The sequence below is a fragment of the Acomys russatus genome, chromosome 3 (assembly GCF_903995435.1).
Source record: "Acomys russatus chromosome 3, mAcoRus1.1, whole genome shotgun sequence".
NCBI classification, from domain to species: domain Eukaryota; kingdom Metazoa; phylum Chordata; class Mammalia; order Rodentia; family Muridae; genus Acomys; species Acomys russatus.
This window is the reverse complement of record NC_067139.1, coordinates 30171432-30197711: the sequence shown is the minus strand read 5'-3', so window position 1 is coordinate 30197711 and position 26280 is coordinate 30171432. Positions and strand designations below refer to the sequence as shown.

General features: G+C 45.4%; 2 protein-coding genes across 3 annotated transcripts in view; one reads left to right on the top strand and one right to left on the bottom strand.

Annotated features, from left to right (window-relative positions):
• Window positions 1-9276, bottom strand: part of Kdm1b (lysine demethylase 1B) — a 41625-nt gene extending 32349 nt beyond the window's left edge. For both annotated transcript variants that reach the window (XM_051170838.1, XM_051170847.1), the window contains exons 1-5: window positions 9112-9276; window positions 4395-4494; window positions 3262-3389; window positions 1824-1913; window positions 432-543 (exon numbers count right to left, since the gene is read on the bottom strand). In XM_051170838.1, coding sequence (XP_051026795.1) covers window positions 432-543; window positions 1824-1913; window positions 3262-3389; window positions 4395-4481 — 417 coding nt within the window. In that variant the 5' untranslated portion in view covers window positions 4482-4494; window positions 9112-9276. The remainder of the gene's footprint in view (window positions 1-431; window positions 544-1823; window positions 1914-3261; window positions 3390-4394; window positions 4495-9111) is intronic.
• A 3035-nt stretch (window positions 9277-12311) lies between these two features.
• Window positions 12312-25335, top strand: Tpmt (thiopurine S-methyltransferase). Its single transcript, XM_051143303.1, has 8 exons — window positions 12312-12448; window positions 13920-14012; window positions 17395-17527; window positions 18488-18540; window positions 19979-20053; window positions 21301-21386; window positions 23866-23910; window positions 24762-25335. The coding sequence occupies exons 1-8, from the start codon at window positions 12312-12314 to the stop codon at window positions 24872-24874; spliced, it is 735 nt and encodes a 244-aa protein (XP_050999260.1). The 3' UTR covers window positions 24875-25335.
• Window positions 25336-26280: the final 945 nt, after the last annotated feature.

Here is a 26280-nt window from a genome sequence, read left to right as displayed (position 1 = left end):
TGGTCATACTAGCTGAAAGATGAAGCAACCCAAGTGCCCATCAAAAGATGGGTGGATAGCCGGGTGTGGTAGCACATGCCTTTAATCCCAGCACTCGGGAGGCAGAGGCAGGCGGATCGCTGTGAGTTCGAGGCCAGCCTGGTCTACAAAGCGAGTCCAGGACAGCCAAGACTACACAGAGAAACCCTGTCTCGAAAAACCAAAAAAAAAAAAAAAAAAAAAAAAAGATGGGTGGATAAATACAAAGCCAGATGGTAGTGTGTGACACTACTTTCTTCCTTAGGCAATACTGAGTTAGCAGAGATTTCTGCAAAACTTAAAAGTATTTGCTCTAGTAAGTCTAGAAATAACTCAAGAAAGATTTCCTGCAAAGCAGTATTGCTAGGACCGCTCAAGCTTTTAGTGCACTGGGTAGCAGTGGCCCTCCTTACCCAGTAGGGCAGCTGCTGGTCTGCCATGAACGCCTTCGGGCTTGGCTCAGTCTTGCCATTGCTGGTCCACACTCTCTTCCATGCGCTGTATTTGTCATATCCATCTTTGTGGCTAAAAACCATTAAAAAAAAAAGTCAACCTACAGGTTCATCAGGTTTTCATACTATAATTTGGGTTGATGAAGTTTACTTTTGATGACTTTACTATTCTTAGGCACATGGACGGACGTTACGAGGGATGTTATGACGGCACGTCTGTAACAGACTAGGAGGACCAGGAGGAGCCTGCTCTGGACAGTTACATCTACAATAAGCAAGGGCAGAGTCCTAGATGGTGAAAACTTTCACATGGCAAATCCTACAGCAACCGTTAAATTTTTAATAGGGGAAAATAAACATTTAATTGAAATTGTGGGTGGGGGGGAGCCGGGCAGTGGTGGCGCACACCTTTAATCTCAGCACTCGGGAGGCAGAGGCAGGCAGATCTCTCAGTTTGAGGCCAGCCTGGTTTACAGAGCTAGTCCAGAACAGCCAGAGTTGCAGTGAAACCCTGTCTCAAACACTGCCCCGCCCCCCTCCGCCAAAAAAAAAAGAACAAAACAGAAAACTATTAGTAAAAGCCAAAGCAAGGCCTTGTGACACAAGCCTGTAATCCCAGCTACTCAGGGTGGAGGCATAAGCTCAAGCCTGTCTAGGCTATGAACAATAAATAAATAAATAAATAAATAAATAAGACGATGGCAGACCAGGGCTCTGCCAGCTCCTCCCAAATGTCTGTACCCTATCTGTGTGCACTGTGACCAAAGAGCCAAGCAGCCAAGCTCTCTAGAGCTTATATATACCTGACACGTGTCATAGCAGACACACGAGCCTGCACACATACCAAGTTATAACAGTTTTTCCTCTTAAATTTCATATATGTATACACTGTATGCTGATTACACTCTCCTTTCTTACCCCCACTTTGTTAACCCCGTCAGCCCCACTAGATAGTTTTGCTTCTACATTTACCTCATGCATACCAATGTGATTCTGTTATCTATATAAAATCTAGGGACCACAATTGAGAAAATGCACATACTGTGTAATAACCATCTTTCAGAATATCTTAATTCACTCAATGTGGGTATCTCCAGTTGTCCCCATTTTCCTATAAACAGCATGACTTCACTTTTTGTGTATGTTTTCTCCATCCAATCCTGTCCATGTACACCCAGGTTTAGCCACTGCGTGTCGTGCTTACAGCACTGAATCTCTGGCCACACTTCCGGTCATCATAGGCATTAGATGGCCCAGTAACTCATGAAGCCCAGGAGGTCTCAGCTTTGTCACCATTCTCCTAAGGCCTTGTCACATCCCCTCCACCACAGAGCTCTCAGTCAAGAAACAAACCTTCTGTAGTAGTGGTCAAAGCATTCGTTGCAGAAATGTTCCCCACAGGAAAGGTGGTACCAGCGGGAGGTGTAGCCATTTTTGGCACATCTGAAAAGAGCAGAAACATGTAGCTTTGGTAATGAAGACTTTTCTTTATTGTTTTTATTTAAGGAGCCTGTCACCTGAGCCCATTCTGCAGCATTTCCACTTCTAATAGCCAGGGGCTAACAACAGGGGAAGCTAGGAGGAGTTGAAAGGTCATACAGGTTGAGACTACCTGAATGAAATGCTTAGGATCAAACAGACGTTCTATGGGTTTCAGAATGCTTACTCACGTACAGTGAGACCTCGGGGGGGGGGGGGGGGGGGTCAGAGAGGAGGGCGTGGGACCCAAACATAAACATAAAGGTTTCTGGCACTCAGAAGTTCTAAAGGTTAAGCATTTTGCATTTCAAGTTACAGACGTACTTGCTTCCTCAGAACAGTGATAACAGGGGGGATTGCGGCTGGGTGGCTGGCTGCCTGGGGCCCTGGAGTCCAACCATGACTCAGGAGCATGGATGGCGCCTCATGAAGCAATGACTCCGCAATAGCATCTGCTCGGCTGCGACCTCAACAGCAAACAAGCAGGCTGGCGGTACCACTGATCAAGCAGCCAGCGGCACAGCACAAGAAGTCACATCACCATGGACATGGCCACCTCATGTTCGGACCCAGGTACATTTCGTTTGTTCAGATTTTACTGAGCCAGCCTTTACTGAAGAGTTCTCTATGAAACTAGAAAGTCCTAACTGTGCCACAACAGTCACAAATGCTGGGAACTAGAGTTGGCGCTGCAGGTTTTTGGGTTTGTCTTGAGGCAGGGTCTATTGCAGCCTGGGCGAGCTTCCAGTTTACTGTGTACTGAGGAAGACCTTGAACTAACTCTTGGTGCTCCTGCCTCCACTTTCCAAGGGTTGGGATTATGAGGCGTGTGCCAACACGTCCAGTTTACAGAGCACTGGGGTGGAACCCAGCTCCTGGCACATGCTAGGCAAGCACGGTACCAACCGAGCTACCTCCGTTCACCAACTCTAGAGTTTGAGACCTGCACACGGATATGAAGAGGCGGCATGCTATATGAGGTAAACAGCCAACAAAAAAACATACGTGGGTTCCTACCACAAGCCTGAGCCTGTAATATCCTACACCCCGAACCTCAAGGCCCAGGACTGCTACAGAGACGGCTGGGTGTGTCTGAGGACCCAACTGATCTGGATGTGACCTCTCCCGTTAGGTTAGATACTACCAGAGTGTCAAGGAAGCTGTGGTGTGCGGTGACTGTCTACACAGTCAGAATTAGCAGGTTACAGTTCCTGCACTTGTCTTTAGAAGAACAGCTTGGAGGATGCTTATCCCCACAAAGCACATGCTCACGGGCAGACACACAAGGCCAAGGTAAGCCCTTCAAACAGACCTCTCAGAAGCGCTTGCAAAGCACACAGGATACATTGCTGTGCAGCCTGCCTTTTCACATTTCCTGTACTTCTTCTCTGACGAACCATCTTCATCCTCATCTGCGTTCTCTACTACTTTCTTCTTTGCCTATGGAAGAATCCGCTGATGTCAAGATTTCACTGCGTACAGGAGGGCTCGTGGCAACTGAAGGTTTGCTACTGAGGTCACACAAGAGCTGGAAGTTCTAAATGTCATTATGCTTGTATCATTTGGGATTAAAACGTGAGTACTAGGCAAACACTTAACCAACTGACATTCTAAATGTGAAGGTCAACAGCATCCTGGCGATAGGACAGGGCTGGGCAGTACTGGGCAGCACCACAGTTTGTATAAACAACCCACTGTCTTACTGGAGGAGCTAGAAATACCATCTTAATGACAGGTGAGTTCAGAACAAACATCCACGAGCCTTTCTTATGGGAAAAAGTGACAGCCAAGATAAGTCATTCTTGGGGACTGGAGAGATGGCTCAGAAGTTAATAATAGCACTTACTGCTCTTATAGAGGACCCAAGTTTGTTTCCCAGCACCCACAGGGCAGCTCACAACTGTCTAACTCCAATACCAGGAGATCGAATGCCCTCTTCTGACCTCTGTGGGCACTAGACACATATGTGGTACACATACATACCTGCAGGCAAATGTTCATACATACAAGATTTTTTAAAACATCATTTACAAACTAAGAATTTTTTTTCCCTCGCTTAAAATAGGTAAGTCAGTATGGAAAAATTTAAAGCTGGAGGGGAAAAAAAAATCTAAAGAATTAAAACACTCAACTTTTATTGAATACTCTTCTACACACAAACCTTCCAACATCAAGCAACAAGTAGCTCAAATCCAAATTCCCTTGAATGACATAAAGCCAGGCATGACCTGGCCTCAGTGCCACATTCTGGAAGCAGCCACCTGGGCTGTGATTCTCCCAGCACCCCTCTGGGATCCAGTCTTTACCCTCCCAGCCCCTGCTGCACACTCCACACACGACCGTGAACCCCTCCACAGAGGGCAGCACAAGGTCCTGGGTGGTGGCCGTGCAGCTCTAACTCTCCAGTCCCCATCATAATCATGTCCTTGAGTGAACAAAGAGTACCTGCCGCCCGGAGCTCCTCAAAGGCAGGCTATCAGGACAAAGCTCAAAAGCACCTCTCTTCTTTGACCTCCCTCGAGGTGCCGCCATTGTTTTGGAAAATCTGGAGGGGGTGGTTAAACCATTAAATTATTAGTATCTGCGAATATTTCAATCCATTGTCATGGAGGGGTGCTGCTTGACTATAAAGCCCCCACTTCCAACTTACTTAACCTCATGATGCCTGTGTTGCCACATACAAAATGACAACAACCCAAACATGCTGGGGTGCACCTGTAAAAAAAAAAAAACTTGGGAGGTAGAGGGAGGAGGATCAGAAGTTCCAAGGTCGTCCCTTGCTACACAACAAATCCAGGACACTGAAACCTTGTCAGTCTGTTGTTATGGCCCCTTCACATACTATGTCTCCTATTTCCTGAATCATGATGTTTTAGTATTAAAATTACTCATTTCTTCTTGGTCCAAGCTGGCAAATACCGGGCACACTGTACTGGAATACTCAGAAATAGAATACAGGAATCTGGATTCCATAAAAGCACTAGTATCTCCTATTAGACAAATACTAAGAATGTTCAGCCTCATCTGGACATGGTGGGACACACCTGTAATCCCAGCACCCTGGGAGGCAGAGGCAAGCGGATCTTTGTGAGTTCGAGGCCAGCCTGGTCTACGAAGCAAGTCCAGGACAGCTAAGGCCGCACGGAGAAACCCTGTCTCCAAACACCAAAAGAAAAGACTGTTCAAACTAGTCTGGTAACAGCGTAGTCAGACAAGCATTCCGAACAAACAACTAGTTGGGCATGGCCACTCATGCCTGCAATTCCAGCAGAGACGGAGATGGCGGCATGAGGGCTGGAAATTCATAACCAGCTTCAGCTGCACAGTGAGTTCAAGGCCAGTTTGGACATGAGACACTATCTCAAAACCAAGCCAAAAAAAAAAAAAAAAAAAAAAAAAAAAAAAAATCTCTAAATTAGACACTGATACCATGAAAGATTATAAGCTATTGGGAAATATTTAGTAAGAAAAGGCTTACAGCTAACAACATATGGATCTAATTATTCACCTTTCCTATCATGTTACCTCTCTCATACATCAAATGAAGGAATTAAAAATAAGTAGGGCATTGTATGGACAAGTGACGTGGAAGCAAGGAAGTGGTGCCACAGAAGACAGTAACCTTACAAGTCACACCATGTTAACCTCAGTTCCCATTTGTATATTCTTGTCCACAAGACCAGTTCTCATAACTTATTAAAATCACAGAGAAATAAATTCTTCTATTCACACAATTTTTGTTGTTGTTGTTGTTTTGTTTTGTTGTTTTTTCAAGACAGGGTTTCTCTGTGTAGCCTTGGCTGTCCTGGACTTGCATTGTAGACCAGGCTGGCCTAGAACTCACAGAGATCCACCTGCCTCTGCCTCCCTGAGTGCTGGGATTAAAGGTGTGCACCACCACTGCCTGGCCTTACATCCACACAATGAAAGAAATCATGACAATACTGTGAACAGTTTAAGTTTTCATTACTTTCTTAAAGCCAGTATAAAGCTAACTACAAACACATAAATCCTGCATATTCCAAGACACAGAATACTTCTTTTTAAAGAGGCGGGGTGGTTTTTTCCTTTATGTTTATGTACTTGGCAGAGGTGGGCACGTACCGAAGCACAGGTGTGGAAGTCAGAGGTCAAACTCTGGAAGGAACCAGTTCTCTCCTCCAATGTGGGTTCCAGGGATCAGACTCATTAAGTTTGGCAGCCAATGCCTTTTTACCTGCAGATCCATCTCCATGCCTCAGTGGCCCCCAGCAGGGGTGGGGTGCTAGGAGTTCAGTCCAATGATAAAAGGCAAGCCCAGTATGCATGAGACCCGGAACTAAATCCCCAACACGCACAAAACATAAAATTGGCCATATGGTGTCTACTATACTGATAAAGTACTAATAATATTTTTGGAAATACCACCTACCTCCCATTATTGTTACACAAAGGCTTTCTAGATCCCACTGCACTTTAACTTATTTCATGCTGTATTGGGGAATACAAGCTACTAGGCAAGCACCTACCACTGAACTACAACTCACGCCTTATTTGTACTTTCAAACGGGTGTCCTACTTAACCCTTCACATAAATATAATTTTCACATAAATAAAAATACACATAAAACATGTATTCTGCAGTCCCAAAATGAGCCACAAAGAGAACATGTAAATATTAGAATATGCAAATATTCTATGTTTATGAAGCCTAGTTAGCATACGTAAGTACTGTAGCAAAAAGGAAGCTCAGTGTGAGGGTCAGGAACATGAGGAATCAAGTGCTGATTCATCTACACTGAACAGCACCCAGCAGGAGTGCACAGCTCCTAAAGGCAAGCATGGTTCCCAGAGGTCTACACCGTGGAAAAACAGGCACAAACAGGCACAAACAGGCACCACGAAACGTCTGAAGAAATGAGAAGCCTGTAAAAGCAGGAAGTGCATCTCTCCACCTTCAGCTGTACAACTGAGAGTGCTGTGTTTCCACTTTTCCACTGCTGCTGACTCCATTAAAATGAAGGGAAAACAATGGGAAGTTGGAAAACTACTGTTGTAAATCACACTCTTGGAAATGAAGCGTTGTCATAACGAACAAGTACGAACGAGCGCTTTCCCACCTACCTCTTTCCTGTTAGCGCAGGGTTCACATGGAGCCCTGACCACTCGGACTGCTGGCAATCCTCCTGCCTCTGCCTCATGAATGCTGGGATTACAGGGAGAAGCACAAACTCGCAGCTGCTCCTGCCCGCCTGGTTCTTCAGTGAAGACACCCGACGAAATAGAAACAATCTGCTTCGTGGTCAATACTTTATAAGCCCATTTCTTCCTCGTTTTAAAGGCAGAGCGTTAGGGTTTTGTTTTGTTTTGTTTTGTTTAAGCGTTAAAAATAAATATACAAGTGAATATGTCAATATTTAGAATTACGTTTAAATAATTCACAGGTGTTCTGGATGTAGCTTATTCAAGTTAAACACCGACACATAGAATTCATAAAAATATGAATTCAAAAGAATCCAAAATAGAGTAAAAATTTACAGTAGAGGCGGTGTTATTTGTAAGAACAGGGAAAGCTACTAGAAACATCCTTAACGAAAGAAACTGAAATCCCCTTGGGTCATTTAAAATAAGGCAGGCAGAGCATTTCATATTCCCATGATAATCTGAATTTCTGAAATATGGACCCAGTGCTATAATTTAATATTGAATACTCAACTCAATAATTTAATTCCGAATTCCCTATTGTCCTGTGTCTTTTCTTGACTGTTTCCTGTCTGGGAAACAATCAGTAATAGAATTCTCTCAAGTACCCTCAGAACGGATTTCACAATATATTTTGTAAACATTCAAAGCAGGTGTGGCAACTCTGTATCAGCAGCTGAGAGGCTGAGACAGGAGGGTTACTGTGAGTTTGGGGGGTGTGGGAGTTGGAGACTAACCAAAGCCCTGAATTGTGTCTGTGTTAAGCGAGGGATTCCCCACACCTGGCGTGGTCACTGGCGTGCTCAAGGACTTGGGCCTCTGTGGCTGGGATCCATAACATTCAACCCCAACTTTCTGCAGCTGGGCCGGCTACTGCCTTTTTCACGTGCCAGCTGCGCGGACTAACAGTCACCCATGCGCCCTGGGCCCCGGGCAATCCCAGAGGAGGCAACCCGGGAGTCCTCATCACCACCCCTCCCCGCAGCTGCGCCGGGTATCCGCAACACCTGCGAACCTGGGGGCGCCTTGCTGCCCCAGGTGGGGAGCCTCGAGTGGAAAGCGCAGCCTGGAGTCCCTCCTCCTGGCCGCGGGGCTCCCCATTGGCCCGATGGGAGTCCAGCGTGAGGTTTCTCCTCCCTTGGGGTTCCTCACCGGACAAAGTGGGGGCCCTCCTCCAGGCTGCGGCTCTGGGTGGGGAGGGCAGTCTGGAGTCCCTCTTCCTGGCTGTGGGGTTTCCACGGCCATCAGTGGGAGCACAGCCTAAGGCCTCTCCCGCATGCTGCAAGAGTCCCTCCTTCCGGCTACGGGGTCCCCCAAACCGCAAGTGGGAGCGCAGCCTAGGGTCTCTCTTCACGGCTGGAGGTGGGGGGCTCCCACGGCCCCGAGTAGGAGCCCTGAGGAGGCCCTCCTCTAGGCTAAGGGATCCCCCCCTCAGCTCCAAATGGGAGTCTAGCGTGGGGTCCCTCCTCTTCGCTAAGGGGTTTCTCCTACAGCTACGGCTGGGTCTCCATACTGATGGGTTCCTACGGCCCTGGAAAGGATCCCAGAGTGAGGGCCCCCTTCTCCCAGCTGCGGGGTTCCTTATAGCCCCGAGTGGAAATCCAGACTGGGATCCTCTCCTCCTGGTTTGGGGCTGGTGACCGCTCCAGAGTGCCAGGTGCAGCCGCCGCCCCAACTCACCTCCGCCCGGCCGAGGTGCAAGCAGTTCCTAGCCGGCTTCAGAGAGCGCGCCGAGTGGGAAAGCCCGAAAGCCCGCAGCCCCGCAGCCCCTCAGCCCCTCAGCCCCGCAGCCCAGCAAGGGAAGCCCCGGCTCGCACAGGGTCCCCCACGCCACCCCTTCCAGATGCGGGACACTGGAGAGTCCTGGGGAACGCGCGCGCCTCCCGCCCGGACTAGCCATACAGCCGGACGCTTTGTGCCTCGCTGTCACCCGAAACCCGCCGCCACCCTCAGGCGCGTCCACGGAGCCGCGAGTCCTTACCTCAAAGCTCTGGCCAGGCGGGGAGCGCTGCCCCCGGGCTGCACAAGAAGGCAGGAGCCGCACCGCCAGCTGCAGCAGCTCGACCGTCGCCGCTTCCGCCCCTATCACGCCGTGACCCGGAGTGGGAGGAGCCCGCAGGCCCAGGGAGCTGGAGGGTCCCGGGGCTTGCCCCGCCCCGATTGTTTTCGCCACTGCGCAAACTCCGCAGCTGCGTGAGGCGGAGCCTAGGCGTTCTGGGCGGAGCCCTTGGGTCGAGGCGGGGCTTATGTTTGAAGGTGGGGCCTGAGTGGCCCGGGAGGGGTCATAGCGTCCTAGGAGGGGCTGCTTGTCCTGGGCGTGGTCTGCACGCCAGGCGGAGTCTGCACGTCCTGGGCAGAGTTCTCACGCCGGGGGCGGGGTGTATAGGAACCAAGCCTGAATAATCCTTCCGGGGCGGGACCTGTCCACACTGGGCGGGGTCTTCGTACCTGGGGCGGGGTCTACGTGTCCTTGCAGATATCTAGGCTCTATCAGACTGAAAGACCCGCGAGGGTTTGAGGCACACCTCTGGACCCAGCGAAGGTAAGTTCCCTGCAAGTGAGAAAGGCAATTGTTTGCTAAGACTATGTGAACCTGTTGCGGTGTTTTTATGAATGGGGTGTCCGAAAAGCACGGATGACCCAGCTACCCCCATCCCGAAAAGGGGCTCCGGGAACTGTAGCAAAAACTGGAAATAAAGAGATCAGACTGGGAATGCTTTGAGTCCATTGTATTACATATCCCCCACGCTTAGTGGTTGTGTTTCCGATAACACACGTCCAAGAGTAAGATACTTCCCTGAGCCATGCTGGAGATTTGAAGACTTCAGTGAAGTTGCTTTTCAGTTTAACGAAATTCAAAAATAAAACTAAAGCAGAAGCCAGGTTCACGCCTGTAACCCAGCACGAGGGAGCTGAGGCCAGAGGATCATAACGAGTTAGAAGTCAGCCTGGACTACATAGTGAATTCCAGATAGACCCTCTGTTTAATTTAATTTAATCTAATCTAAGTAAAATAAAATCTTGCCGGGTGTGCTGTGATCCCAGCACTTGGTGAGGGAGATCTCTGTGAGTTCGAAGCTAGCCTGGACTACATACAAATTGAGTCCAGGACAGCCAAGGCCACAGCCAAGGTCTCAGGGGGGGAAAAAAATCCTAAAGCAGAAAAAGGTATTTTTTTTTTAGGTGTGGAACTCTTGGACGTGAGCATATTGGAAGTAAACATTTATGAGTGGGAATTACTGTGTGTGTGTTTGTCTTTCCTCATCCTCGTACTTTGCACTTTTACTGTGTTTTTGAATTTTTTATCTCCAGAAATGAGCAGTGAGCACCACACTGAGGCGTTGTTACAACAGCTAAAGTGATTGTATTTATGATCCTTTCAGCCCCAGCCAACGAGCTGGGCAGGGTAAAGACTTGTTTATCCTGTGTTCAGAAGAGCACTTCTTTCTGAGGGCACCGTTTGATATCATGGTTTCTGGTGGAAAACAGAAACAGGAAAAAAGCAATTCTCTTGCTTTTCTGTATCTACAATAATCCCATACTTCCTGCTGACCTCTCAGAATTCTGGCCTCTCCTCTCTGACACCAGGTCCTGGAAAAAAAGCCTTCTGTTAGTAAATACTTGCCGTGAAGTGCATTTTTGTTCCCAGAGTTGATGGGGGTGTCCATCTTTAATCCTAACCCCAGAAGCTAAACCATGCAACAAAAGGGCCTTTCCTTACAATTGCTGCTTTTGTGGCTTGTTTGCTGTTTTCACAAGTAAAATCATCACATCCAAGTCATGTGATCACCAGTGATTTAAAGAGTAGGTTGGAATCGTGGAAATTTTTTTGAGGTTTATTTATTCATTTTACTTTACTGAACAAATGCCTTGCATTAATTGGATCCATTGCAACTGGGATTACAGATGGCTATGAGACACCATGTGGTTTCTAGGAATTGCCCTGGGCTCTTTGCAAGAACAAGTGCTCTTAACCACTGAACCATCTCTCCAGCCCCAAGAATGGTGATATTATGTTGCTCTTAATATTGGAAGGGCAGGCATCTACTTACATGTTCAGTCTGCAATTGCAGTTGTATAGAGTTCCTACCCCTTCAGTTCCTTTCTTGTGCATGTACTCATGCAAGTGGGAGAGGCAGAATATAGCTCAGTGGCAGAGGGCTTGTCTAGAATGTATGAACCCATAGGTTCAATCTTTACTACCCTTCCAAAAGCTATGAGAAAATTATTTGAAAATATAAACTTACAATATAGCAATAATCTATTGAACCCATGTGTCTGGTTCTTTTTTTTTTTTTTTTTTCTTAAATCTGTGTATTTTTATTTTATTTGCATTGGTGCTTTGCCTGCATATATGTCTGCGTGAAAATGTCGGATCCCCCACAACTGGAGTTGCAGACAGTTGTGAGCTGCCATGTCGGTCCTCTGGAAGAGCAGCCAATGCTCTTAGCCACTGAGCCATCTTTCCAGCCCCCAAATGTCAGGATTTGGTTTTTTGTTTTGTTTTTTTTTTTAATACATTAAAGGAAGGACAGGTAAAGACACAGAAAGCAGAGGATTGCTGGCTAAAGAAGCTCATGGGTTCAACAAGCTGAATTCTGGTCTAGCCATGGGTCAACCAATGGATGACTGTTGACAATACAGGATCCCTAAACCCTCCCAGAAACAGGAGCAGGAATGAAACTAGGGCATTGGGTTGTTAAATTTCTGGTTCAGAGAAGGCTAAACCATGGGCTCCTTTTGCTACCTTCTTACAACAGGGTTTCTAAACCTTGTCACATCTGCAGGCTTATAGGCTGCGGTGCGGGTTAACCTTTCCTGATCCACCTGCCTCTGCCTCCCTAGTGCTGGGACTAAAGGGGTATGCCACCATTCCTGTCTTGTTTGTTTTTGAGACAGGGTCCTGCTATGTAAGCTTGGCTGCCCTGGAATCCACTATATAGACCAGGCTGGCCTACAAATTGCAACAATCCTCTTGCCTCTGTCTCCCAAGTACTGGGGGCATGTGACACCACTCCTGTCTTTGATGTTGACACAATTTTTAAAAAGCTATTGCCCAGGTAGAAGGGTTTTGTATAGTTCGCCAATAGAATCACCTGTTCTTGAATGACATTATTGTAGATATCTTTCTGCTTAGGCACCGGAGACACCAGCCTCTGAGACAAAAGTTGTCTACAAACCATGAGTGACACCACATCACTTGATGTGAAAGAGAACCCAGATACTGAGGCACAGAAGAACCGAGTACTAACCCTAGAAGAATGGCAAGACAAGTGGGTGACCCGTCACATCGCATTTCATCAGGAACAAGGGCATAAGTAAGACACGTTTGGTCTCTGACAGAGAAATGCTTTTTCGGAAACTGACTGGTGGGGTGGGTGCGTACCTCAGTTCACAGAGAGCTCTCTTAGCATCCAGGAAGCTCCTGGTTTGATCTGCAGCACTGAACAAAACTGGGCATGGTGGCATATGCCTGTAATATCAGCATTTGAGAGATGGGAGCAGGAAGATCAGACGTTGAAGCTACGTAAGTAACTTTGAAGCTGGCACTTGCTTCCAAGAGACTTTATCAAAAGAGAGAGACAGAGACAGAGAGAGAGAGAGAGAGAGAGGGAAATAGGGAGACAGAGGGAGAGAAAGAAAGAGACTTCAAAATAAAAGTAATATACAAATACATTATTGGATTTATTTTCAGAAATACATTGTAAACTTCTCACATTATGCAGCCCTTTGGAGATCAGAAAATACCCATAACACACCATACTTTAATTAGCAATGTGTTTTTTTCCTCAGTGTATAATGATGTGACTTATGGATGATGTCATCTTAGAGTTATAAAATACATATCCTTTTTAAAGATTTACTTATTTATTATTATGCATACAGTGCTCTGCCTACATGTACACCTGCAGGCCAGAAGAAGGCATCAGATCCCATTACAGAGGGTTGTGAGCCACCATGTGGTTGCTGGGAATTGAACTCCGGACCTTTGGAAGAACAGTCAGTGCTCAGTGCTCTTAACCTCTGAGTCATCTCTCCAGCCTGAAATACATATTTTTCTTACAAACACCTGTACTTACTTCACACTGGTCATGGGTGCTTATACATGCAGCAAATGCTGAAACACCATTTAGGCTTAGGTCTCCCTCTGTCCAAAAGTGAGGGTGAAGGCCAGCAAGCTGCCTCAGCTGGTGAACACACTTGTCACCAACCCCAACAGCCTGAGATTCTGTACTTAAACTTCACATGATGGAAAGGGAAAACTGACTCTTGGAATTTGTCCTCTGACCTCCAGACATGGGCCATGACCCAGATGTGTACACATAACATAAATTACCTTCTTTAACTAAAATTAAAGAAGAAAAGACTTAAGCTTATTGAGACAATATTCGGTGAAGTATTGAAAATAGAGAGGTCCAGAGACCCCCAGATTAACATCACCTTCATAATAACAAAAATAAGAGTATAAATGTGATGATTATGGCAGACTTTTCCAAATATGTCACTTAAGGAAACGCAAGCATCTTTGGTGTCCCAGTCATGAGAACTCATTTAGTTAGTCATATGTAATACTGAGTAGCGGGGTAGTAAAGCAAGTAACCTAGCTGCCCTGTTTCTTGAAGTGTAAAGTCCAGGCTGTAATGATTAACATTACCTCCTTGGTACATTGTTGGGAGTGCTGAGAGAACACATGAGGAGCTCTTAGTGTCATAGATTCTACTCTTCCCCTCTCCTGTGTGTGTGGGCTAGTTAAAGCAGGCATTGTGTGACTTTGGTTTTCTCCCCCAGGCTATTAAAGAAGCATTTGGATACGTTTCTTAACGGCCAGAGTGGACTGAGGGTGTTTTTCCCTCTCTGTGGAAAAGCAGTTGAGATGAAATGGTATGCACAAGTAAGCACTAACTAGTTTTTGTGGAGTGATACTTGGGATGACTATTGAACAGGCTGTGTGTAGGTTAAAACAAAAATTCTCAGTCATGTGTGGCAAAACAGGCCATAATAGTAGAGCTCGGGAGATGGGCAGCAAGAGGATCAGGAGTTCAAGGCTAGCCTTGGCTACATGCTGGACTAGATGAGACCCTGTCTCAAAAAGCCAGTCAACAAAACATGCAAAGAACAATAAAATCACCGACAATGGTGGTGCATACCTTTAATCACAGCACTCCTGAGGCAGAGGCAGGCAGATCTCTGAGTTCCAGGCCAGCCTGCTCTACATAGTGATTTCCAGGGCAGCCAAAGCTACACAGAGAAACTTTGTCTCGAAAACAAACAAACAAGCAAAAACCCACCACCAACAGCAACAAAATCCCATTCTCAAACGTAAGAGTGTCTTTATTTTTAGGAGATTCTGTAATAGTTAAAAAATTAGAGATAGATTTCTAAACAACAGGAGGGCAAACTGAATCGGGTATGGCCTTGTCTTCTGTATTTTGTTTCAAAGACAAAAAAAAAAAAAAAAAAAAAAAAAACAAGCAAACAAAGGAGCAGGGTTCTGAGGGGTTAGCACAGCCGGAAGAGCTCTTGCCTAGCACGCACATGCCCTGGGTTCAGTCCCCAGTGTTACTTAAAACATGGGTGGTGGACACACCTGTGAGCTTAGCATTTAGGAGGTGAATTAGTTTGGAACCAATGGGGAACACCATCTTCTTTTTCATATCTCTTGGCTCTTTGTATGTCATTTAATAATGTTTGTAAGTGGCTTAGAAATTTCAAAACCTATGGATGTTTGAAATGGAAGGCAACAGAAAAACACAAACTGTCCCACAAGCTGTAGCAGGGCAGTGTTTATAGTCCAGAGTTCAGCTCGGCTCTCCCTTCCTCCCATAAACAAACAGGAGTTTTTTGTTATAAAAACCAGTGGTCAGGAGCATGGTTCTTAGGAGCAGCCCTCTACAGAGCTCACTCTAAGTAACAAGCCACTTTTTCTGCAAGGTTGCCCTGAGTCACAACCCCAGGGATTCTTTTTACACAAAACACTGCTGCAACACAAAGCCCCGCCACAAACACATCCTCTGAGATGTGTATTTCCTTAAAACCTTATATGTTAAGAACTTCTACCACTAAGAGGAAAGAGCAAAAGATTGGTAGGAAAAGTTAGTAAATGCAAGCCCGACTTTGAAATGTTCTGCCCCGCCCCAATGTAAACACAGTGATCTACCCACAAAACATACATGCATTTGTATTTTATTCTCCAATAGAGAGAGTAAATTTTTATAGCCCACGCTATCTCAGCTTGTAGCTGAGAGCATATAGTAAATGGCTGTAATAGGGCTAAACAGGTGGCTCAGTGGTGAAGGGTACTTGCCGCTCCTTCAGAGGACCCACGTTCAATTACCAGCACCCACATCAGGTGGCTCACAACCACCTGTAACAACCTCTTCTGCCTTCTGTGGATACACAAACGCACAGCATACACACAGTGACACACACATGCTCTTAAGTAAAAAATAAAATCAACAAGTAAAATTTTTAAATGGCTGTTAAGGACCGATATTCAAGTGTGGCCATGAAATTAAGAATTATGTTTCTTATTAGACATATCTTTTAGTGGGCTCTCACCAAACCAGAAGAGAGTGACTTTGCAGAATGCCTGTGAGAAAACAACTCTCTAAGCAGAAGTGGTGATCTCGCGGCTGGAGCAGAGCTTTTGCACAACATTAATGAAACCATATAGCTGGCTAGCTGGGTGTGGTTGTTGAATATTTTGGGGTCTCAATCCATTTGTATCAAATACCCGGGATTTGGGGTTGTAATTCAATGGGAGGGTACTTGCCTAGCACCCACAGACTCAGGGTTCATTTCTCCAAACTGCAAAATAATAATAAAAATTAAAATAAAAATACCAATCAAGCCAGGCATGGTGACATATGCCTGTAATCCCAGCACTCTAGGAGGCAGAGGCAAGCGAATCACTGTGAGTTCAAGGCCAGCCTGGTCTACAAAGCGAGACCAGGACAACCAAGGATACACTGAGAAACCCTGTCTTGAAAAACAAAAACAGACAAACAAACAAACAAAAATAAAACAGAATCAAACTACTATAGTTGCATGTAAGTTATCATGTTAGAGTAATTATTATTCATGTAACTGATCTATGTAGGAGCAGTTAAACTAACCAAGAACAGAGGCGAAAAAGCATTAAAAAGAAATATGAAAGTTATTTTAGGGTTTCACTTTTGCCTTGTTTGTACTCCAGGCTAAATGCGTGTGCTGAGTGGGAAATACAAAACATGCAGTCAATTTGGATAACTTCTTTGCTCATATTTTATAACTTTAAAAGCGTGAGGATGAAAGAATTAGTCTCTATATGCTAGCGTACAAATCCCCTGGGCACTGTGAAAGACAAGTTATTAGTATGTTTCCTTTTAGAACTATAAATAGCTGGTGCTCTGCCCACATTGGGAGTGTGCACTCTTGTGAAGATAATAGGCACAGTCTACCTCGCTCTTGTTTCAAAATGTGACTTCCATCCCCAGTCAAATATACAAGAGAGCGGTTGGAACATCATGTGATGTTCACCTTCATTCACCTGTGACTTCATCTGAGGAAGACATGAGATGGGGGGGGGGGGTGTAAGGCAAACTCTGCCAAGATGACTTTAGCTGCGTATGAATAGACTTAAGTGCACACGTGTGCTCCTCAAACAGTGCCTTGCTACCTCAGTTTACCCCCAGGCTCAGCCTTTCTCCCCCACATGTGGTTTCAGAAACTTCCTATTAAGGTTCCCTCATCCCAGAACTTGACAGCAATTCAAACAACAGTTTTCAACACCCACCTTCTGCAGCCGACTTTTGGACCCCATCCAAGAGGCAGTGTCTCATTGTGCTGTTTATCCAATGTGACACTGATAGGTTTTTTTTCTCTCTCTGGGTATGTGTGATATATGTGTGTGTATGTGCACTTGTATGTGCAGATGCACATATACAATATGAAAATACACACAAGGCATCTTTTTTCTTTTTTTCATTTTTTTGGGGGGGGTGGTTTGGGTTTATTTATTTATTTATTTATTTATTTATTTTGGTTGTTTTTTGGTTTTTTTCAAGACAGAGTTTCTCTGTGTACCCTTGGGTGTCCTGAACTTGCTTTGTAGACCAGGCTGGCCTTAAGCTCATAGAAATCCACATGCCTTAGGCACAGCAGGGACTCTAACACTGAGTTGTATTCCCAGGCAGGGGAGAGGGGAAACCATGTCTATTTATTATGGTTTTTATTTTGTGGTATATATGATGTAAAACTGAAGTGTAAATGTGGTTTTCTGCAGGTTTGCAGACCGGGGCCACACTGTAGTTGGTGTAGAAATCAGTGAAATTGGGATTCGGGAATTTTTCTCGGAACAGAATCTTTCGTACACTGAAGAACCACTTACCGAAATTGCTGGTGCTAAAGTATTTAAGGTTTGCATCACTTGTGGTAACTAAGTATTTCTGTGCCTTACCAAAAACTGATTTTTTTTTTCTTTACCATGATGAAGTGCAGGTGTTAAACAAGTGTCAGATGGTTGCTCTTTACCACAGATTACCTACATGTCGCTCACTTTGGGTAGGTAGACCTTCAGCCGGGGGCAGCTTAGCACTCAGAAGGCAGAGACAGGAGGATCATTGACTGAAGGCTAGCCTATGCTACATCCTGAGATTTTTCTCTCAAAACAAAAGATGATAGACAGACAGAAAGGTAGGTAGCTAGATGATAGATAGGTAGATAGATATTAAAGATAAATGATAGAGTTAGAGCTAAGCGTAAAGGTGATATATTGATATATAGATGATAAATAATAGCTAGAGAAATTGATATTAGAAAAAGACATATAAATAGGGCGTGGTGGCACATGCCTTTAATCCCAGCACTCAGGGAGGCAGAGGCAAGTGGATTGCTGTGAGTTCGAGGCCAGCCTGGTCTACAAAGCAAGTCCAGGACAGCCAAGGCTACACAGAGAAACCCTGTCTCAGGGGGAAAAAAGTATATATGTGATAGAATATGTGTGTGTGTGTGTGTGTGTGTGTATTATGTATGTATGTGTGTATGTATGTATGTATGTATGTATATGTGCATATTCTGTGGTGCACATATGGAGGTCAGAGGACAGCTTATGGGAGTCAGGTCTCTCCTTCCACCATGTAATCCACCAGGGATTAAACACAGGTTGTCTGGCTTGGCTGCAAGCACCTTACCCTCTGAGCCATCTAGCTGGTCCCCATCCATGTTTTAAAAGAAAACATAAGGTACAGTTAAACCCCAGTTATATGTTTAATATGTGTTCCCTCCCTCTCCTTGGCTTTGTCTGGGCCCTGCTTCCTTGATCATTTAGACATTCCCTAGTTCAGTATTAAAAAGTGGTTTATGTTGTGTCGTTCCAGAGTTCTTCGGGGAACATTTCGTTGTACTGCTGCAGCGTTTTTGATCTTCCCAGGTAGGACCGAGTGCACTATCTACAGCATTATGGCAGTGTGTGAATGAGTGTGTGTGTGACTGTGAGTGTAAGTGAGTCTGTGAGAGTGTGTATGTAAGCGTGAATGTGTGTGTGGGTAAGTGTGTAGGTGTGAGGTCATGAGTGGGTATGTGTGATATATGTGTAAATGTGTGTGAGTGCGTGTGTGTAAATGTTAGTGTATGTATCTGTGTGACTGAGTTCTCTATCTGTGCCAATGTGTATATGAGTGTGTGTGTGAGTGTATGTGACTGAGTGTGTGAGAGCGTGAGTGTGTGCATGTTATGGTACATGAGTGGTGGTCAGAAGGCAACCTTAGGGGCCAGTTCTTGCGTACCACCCTGTTTTATGGCCACTTTGTACTCCAGATTAGCTGGCCTCCAAGCTTCTGGGGACGCTGCTGTCCCCACCTCCCATCTCGCCATAGGAGCAGTGGTATTATAAACACGTCTTGCTTTTCCATGGGTTCTGGCTGTCTGCACTCACATCCCTGTGCTCGCATGATAAGTGCTTCTTTACCCTCTGAAGCACCCACTTGTTCATTCAAGAAGGCACGGTGGTACACGCCTTTAATGTAGCACTGGAAACGGGCAGATCTCGCTGAGTTCGAGGCCAGCCAGGGCTATATGGCGAGATGCTGTCTCAAAAAAAAAAAAAAAAAAAAAAAAAAAGGCGGGGTGTCCTTGGTCCAGCAAGATGGCTCAGAGGAAAAAGATGCTTGTCATGCAAGCCTAGTGACCTAGATTCCGTCCCCAAAACCTACAGTGGGAGCAAAGAACTAACTCCTGAAAGTTGTCCTCTGACCTCCACCTGCACACACACACACACACACACACACACACTGGGTAATAATAATAACAATGATGGTGGGCCTTGCTAGGCAGTGCTGGGGTGGGGATTGTACAACACTCATGTCCACTTCTGCAGCATCAAATGTTGCTGTCCTGCAGCTGTTCTTACGAAAGCCTTGTCCCTCCACTTCGTGGGGATAGCCCCCAGACTTTCAGAATCATTGTTGTGATGCAGAGCAGGTAGGTGAAGGTAGGGAGAGGAAGACTGTCTTCTACCAGACACCCGAGCCTGTAACCAAAACGAATCACAAGGTGCGAGAGGCAACATGGTACCTGACAGAGCCTGATGCCTGAGCTGGTGGCTGGGAACAGAGCTGTCACTCACTGCCCTCTGTCCCTCCCTCTTTTTCCCAAGTCACAGCAAAACTGTGATGAAGTTAGGAAGTGAACAATCCCCACCAGCGGGTCAGTACACCCCACCAAAGTCTATGAAACAAAGCTGACGTGAGATCCTGATACCTTGACGACGGGTTAAGTTCCAACACGTCCCCTGGGGAACATCAGATATCTTGTTTGAGATTTGACCTTTTTCAGACAAAACGTAATGACCTTTCCCCTCTCTTGAGCAGAGCAAATATCTGCAAGTTTGACAGGGTTTGGGACAGAGGAGCGTTGGTGGCCGTCAACCCAGGTGATCGTGGCCGGTAAGCTGATTTCTTCAGTTGTCTTGGTTCCCTTTGTGTTTAGCTGAGTCTGAGGAAGGCTAACATATGTGTGAAGCCAGTGGCTCAGTCACTTTGCAAGCTCTGTTGCCTTGACCAAAGTACCGTGGTTCTCTAGGCCTCAGTTTACCCCTCTGCGACCTGAGGCTGTTTCTGCAAGTATCATAACCAACGCTAACACCTGTTGGACTCTCGTCCTGTGCCAGGCATAGTTTGAAATACGCAGTGTGTGTCACCACATTTAGCTAGCCTGGCAGCCCTGTAACATAGATGCTGCCTTGATTCTAATTTGCACATGAGAAAGTTAAGGACAAAGAGATATGTCCCAAGTTTGGCAGCTAGTACCTGACAGTTGAGATTCGAACCTGCAGAGTTTGCTCAGAGCTCCGCATTAAATGAATTCTAAGAGTTACTGTGGCAATTCAAAGAAAAGAAATATGCGAGCCAGGTAAAACACCCACACACATGAAATAAAAGTAAATAAAATCTCAAAAAAAAAAAAACAAAAAACAAAAAACCCAAAACAAAACAGAAAGCCCTGCCTGGCATGCACAGGGCCCTTGGTTCCAACTCAACATGCTATCGGCAAGGTGTCACATGCCTATAATCCCAGCACATAGGAACTGGAGGCAGGAGGATCAGAAATTCAGGTCTGCCTTGCCTACATAGTGAATCTGAGGCCAACCTGGGCAGGGGGCACCAAGGTCATCTTAATCACTGTTCTGTCACAATGAAGAGACACCATGACTGAGGCAGCCTATAAAAGAAAACATTTAATTGGGAGCGTGCTTACAGCTTCAGAGGGTCGGTCTATGACCGTCACGGTGCAGACACGTCAGCGGGTAGACAGGCATAGCACTGGAGCAGTAGCTGAGAACTCACATCGTAATCTGCCAGCGGAAGGCAGAGAGAGAGAGAGCGTGCAAGACTGCGCCTAGCTGGGCCTGCCATGGGCTTTGGAAGCTTCAAAGCCCAGCCCTGTGACACACCTCCTACAACAAGGCCACACTCCCTAGTTCTTCACAAATAATTCCACCAACTGGGAACTGGAATTCAAATGGACGAGCCTCTGGGGGTATTCTCATTCAAACCACCACAAAGGTTTATACAATTATGAGAGAAACTCACTTAAAAGTTGATAGTAAATGCTGGCTTCCTTCATTGCCTCCTGTCCCCTCCAGCCTCTGTCTGTACAGAGAAACGAAATATACTTTTTGTGTTCTTTCTAGCTATGCAGAAATAATACTGTCCATACTGAGAGGAGGGTTTCACTACCTTGTGGCTACCCTTTCTTACGATCCAACAAAGCATGCAGGTAACACTTGTTTTTGTTGTTGTTTTGTTTTTTAAGACAGGGTTTCTCTATGTAACCACTCTAGCTGTCCTGGAACTTGCTCTGTAGACCAGGCTGGCCTTGAACTCACAGACATCTGCCTGCCTCTGCCTCTGCCTCTGCCTCCCACGTGCTGGGATTAAAGGCGTGCGCCACCACGGCCTGGCCGTAACATTTGTTTTTGTTTGCCTCATTTCTCCATTCAAGTCTATAAACATGAGAATTACTTTTTCCTATCTCATCTCACAGGACACGCACTGCTTGTGTGCATGAAGATAGTCAGGGCTAATGAGAACAGTAGGCGCTTTGTGTCTTCCTCGCTGTCCATGTTTCCTTATATGCCTTTCCTGTTTTGTTCATCGGTCATAGTTCAATCCATGGAAGGAGAAAAGGGCGGATAGTAATGTAAAGAGATGTCTCACAAGCGCTAGATTAGGAGAAAGAGATGCCATGGGCATTGCCTGGCTCTGCTGTTCCCAGAGGTGGAGCTGCATGGATTGAGTGTTGATACATACTCAAAAACATCCCCCACGGGAGTTCAGCCAAGAAAGGAAGAGGCATGAGGAGATGTGGGGTCATAGCAAAAAAGTCTCTGAAAGAGTGCGGTTTGGTTTTAGTTTTAAGACAAGGTCTCCCTTTAAGGCTCAGCTGGTCTGGAACTTACTATGTGGCCTAGGCTAGCTTCAAACTCAGGACCTTTGTGCTTCAGTGGTCCAGGTGCCTGGGCTGTGGACATGGGCCAGCACCCCTAGCTGGCCTTACACTATCCACTGTGTGCCGCTACCACCCTCTGGTTTTGCTTGTGTGTGGTGTTCAGCACTGGTGGGGATCACACCCAGGGCGTTGTGTGTGGCTGGGCAAGCCCACAATCACTGAGCTTCATGCTGGGCCTGACTCTTCATTTTAAATCTCTAGAAAGGATGATTCCATCGAACTCATTTTTGTCGCTGGGAGGAAGCTTTGGCAACCCTGGGCATGGACCCCAGGGCCTCAGAGGTCCTGAGCCACCCACTGAGCCACTGCCCAGCCTCGGACACTGACGCTTAGTATCTGCCTTGGACAGACTTGTATTTTCATGAAAGAGTTAGAATCAAATACTCAGACTTTTAATTTTTAAGAACCTGCTTGATTTCTTGTTTGGGGAAGAAGGTTATTGTTTGTTTGTTTGGCTTTTTTTTTTTTTTTTTTTTTTTTTTTTTTTGTTTTCAGTTTTTCGAGACAGGGTTTCATTGAGTAGCTTTGGCTGTCCTGGACTTGCTTTGTAGACCAATTTCACAGAGACCTGCCTGCCTCTGCCTCCCTGAGTACTTTGTTACAGGCATGCGCCACCACAGCCAGCTTGGTTGGCTATTTTCGAGGCAGCATCTGATTATGTAACCCCTGCTGTCCTCAAACTCACTATCCTCCTTCCTCCATGCCCTGAGTGCTGGAACCACACCTGGCTCCCTGGGGTTTGTTTATTTGTTTTTGAGATGGGGTGGTTTCATGTAGCCCCAACCGGCCTTGAAATTATATGTATCCCAGACTGGTTTTGCTCCTGCCACCTTGACTTTCTATGTTTTGGAATTACAAGTATGAGCTAGTATGTCTGGCATTGGTTTCATTTTTAATTGAGCTTTTTTTTTTTAAGTGCCCCATTTTATTAATATTTATGTGTGGTAGTCTTGTTTATTTGAAAACCTTGAATCTAAAATACTCACTAGAGCATGAGACATTAGTGTCTCTACTTATGTCTGAGGCAGTCAGAAGGAAAGGGAAGAAGCTGGTGGAGGCAGAAGTGAGCTCGGCTTACCTCAGTTAAGGTCTGCCCTGGAGCAGGAGGCCCAGGGAAGGCAGCATGGGGAGTAGCACAACTGGCTGTGTCTATGGTGGGGACCACACGACCATAGAGAACAGCTGGGGGGTGGGGCACAATAGAGGACAGCTGGGGGGTGGGGCACACGATGCTACAAATCTCTGTCCCACAGCCAAGCAGAAGGGCAGACATGAGCACCTCAGAAGGACACCGAAGGGAACCTGCCAATGTGCGATATACAAAAGCGAAGGCTGAGGGCCAGGGCTGTAGCTTCATTAGTGGAGTGCTTGCCTAGGGTGAGTGGAGTCTCGGGGTTGGTCCGTAGCACTGTGTAAACCAGAGGTGGCAGTGCACGCCTGTACTCTCAGCACTCGGAAGATAGAGGCAGGGAGGGTCAGAAGTTAAAGGTCATCCTTGACGACGTAGTGAGTTTGTGGCCAGCCTGAGCTACATAAGACCCTATCTTTAAAATTCACACATGTGCATACACACATACACACACACACCCCACAATAAAACAAAACAACCAGAAAGGCATGCTACATCCTCACCTATCTAGGTTTCTGAGTAGTTTATAGAAGAGTCTTGTAACCCCAAGACTTTGTTTGTCTTTGGAATTTGAGTTGGAAAAGTAAATCATTCTTCATCACACCTCTTTTTTCCTAGGCCCCCCATTTTATGTCCCAGATGCTGAACTTAAAACGTTATTTGGTAAGTTAACATTCCTTTTTTATTACGTGTGTGTGCATGTGTGCCTGTGTCTGTCTGTCTCTGTGTGTGTGTGTGTGTGTGTGTGTGTGTGTGTGTATGTGTGTGTTTGTGACTTGTGGCAGTCACAGGACAACCTGTTCTTTCCTTCCATTCTGAGGATCAACTCAGTGGACTGTTGAGTTGCTAGTGCACTGTTAGTGCATGCAGTTAAAGTATATAAAATGTCAAGAGCAGAGAGCATTTAGTGGAAGGGTCAAGTCTCCATAATGTTCCGCCTTCTCTGTGTGCTTTATGATAAAGACGCCACCTACAGTGCCAGCTCCAGGGAGGCTAGTGCCGGAGGGTCAGAGGGTCAAGGTCAGCCTTAGCTACATAGTGAACTCAAGGCCAGCTTAGTTTACCTGGCACCTTTGTCTCAAAAAGCAAGAGCGGAAGGGATGGGAAGACAGTGTAGTCTGTCAAGTGCCTGCTATGCAGGCCTGAAGACCAGAGTCTGGATTCCCAGCACCCACATCAAAGTCAGACCTGGCCGCTCATGACCGTGTGAGCTCCTAGCACCTGGTGGTGGAGGGGGCTCAGGCCGATTAGAGAGCTTGCTGGCCAGTTATGAGCTCTGGGATCAGTGAGAGCCCCTGTCTGAGAAGATAAAGTAGAGAGTGATACAGATGACACCAAGTATCTGCCACAGGCTGCCACACTCACACACTCATGTGTTCACATGTGCGTGCACACACACACACAGACATAGACACGAAGAGTAAAGATTTTTAGCCACAAAATCCTCAAGAGCATTTCTAGAATCATGCCTAATGTCTTTCACAATATTTTAACTTGTTACCTTCTTACTTCAGGTACAAAGTGCAGCATCCGTTGCCTTGAAGAGGCTGATGTTTTTGAAGAACGACATAAAGCCTGGGGAATTGACTCCATATTTGAAAAATTATATCTCCTTACTGAGAAGTAAAAAACAGCCCACTGGTGGTACACACCTTTAATCCCAGCAGGCTGGCCTGGTCTACAGAGCTCCAGGACAGCCAAGGCTACACAAAGAAACCCTATCTTGAAAACAAACAAAACAAAAACAACCAAACAACAGCAAAACCAATGCCCTCCCCCACAAAAACCCCCAAACAAAAACAAAAAAAAACATAGTCAATCCCTGTATGAGTTTTTGAACAATTAAACATTATGTTAAGGCTTGAAAACATAATCATTTAAATTTTTTCCTCATGCAACATACTGATCTTTGCTCATGACTTTTTGAAAATGAAACCACATACTAAAATGTTACAAGTCAGTCCTTTAAAGAGTATGTGACTGGTAGCAAAACACTAAATACTCATGTGTCTTTTTTTATAGTCAGCATGTATTTCTTTCATAACTGAAAAACAAAAATATGATGCTTATAACTTTAAGAAACAAAAAGCATATCCTGCGTGAAAATTAGAATCACTAAAAAAATGTGAGATTTTAATAGGACTTGGGGTAGTCTTAAATTCTTTATTAAAAATTATACTTATGCCAGACATGGTGGTGTATGCCTTTGATCCCAACACTTGGGAGGCAGAGGCAGGCGGATCTCTGTGAGTTCAAGGCCAGCCTGATCTACAAAGTGAGTCCCAGGTCAGCCGGAGCTGTTTCACAGAGAAACTCTGTCTTTAAAAACCCAAAAACAAAAACAAACCCTTTTTGCTATACATCCTAATCTGCTTAGGTTCTGGGACCCCATCTCCACTTGCTTCCCCCTTTGTTATAATTTTATATGTAACAGAATCAAGAAAGAGAAAAAAATTTAAACCAACCTATATGGAAAACTTTTCCTCTCAAACTGTAAGAATAAAACCTTAAAAAAAATTTTTTTTTCTGAGTTTGGTAATTTTTTTCTGTTAATTTAGTCTTACTGAAATGAGTGGCTTAAAGCTGTTTCTTGTGAAAGCTTGGGTTCTGAATGTGTCAGGTTTTATGAGCAATTGCATTTTGTTAAATCATACATCAGTCTATTTCAGCGCACTTAACACCTGCATGGTTTATATCTTTTAATTCATGCTAATACAGTGATATATCGTTTAAAAACAGGTTGCTGTGCATATATGTGCATATTTGTGTACATGCTAAGGTGATGGTTGTTACTGGGAACACCATTAAAATTGGTGAAAGCCGAGTGTGGCGGGGTTAGAACACACCTTTTATCCCAGCACTAGGGAGGCAGACACCAGCACATCTGAGTTCAAGATTGGTCTGGTTTACAGAGCGAGTTCCAAGACATAGAGAAACCCTATCTCAAAAAAAAAAAAAAAATAATAATAATAATAATAAAAGCTATGGATAGTCTTCCTAGAGATTATCCTTTAAAGTTAAGAGGACTTACTA

What these genes read in the sequence shown, in the direction of transcription:
- Tpmt (XM_051143303.1), top strand. Translation starts at nt 12,312, where the DNA reads ATGAGTGACACCACATCACTTGATGTGAAAGAGAACCCAGATACTGAG. An exon ending in CTGGTGCTAAAGTATTTAAG is followed by an intron (nt 17,528 to 18,487) that starts GTTTGCATCACT and finishes GTGTCGTTCCAG; the next exon opens with AGTTCTTCGGGGAACATTTC. An exon ending in CGATCCAACAAAGCATGCAG is followed by an intron (nt 21,387 to 23,865) that starts GTAACACTTGTT and finishes CTTTTTTCCTAG; the next exon opens with GCCCCCCATTTTATGTCCCA.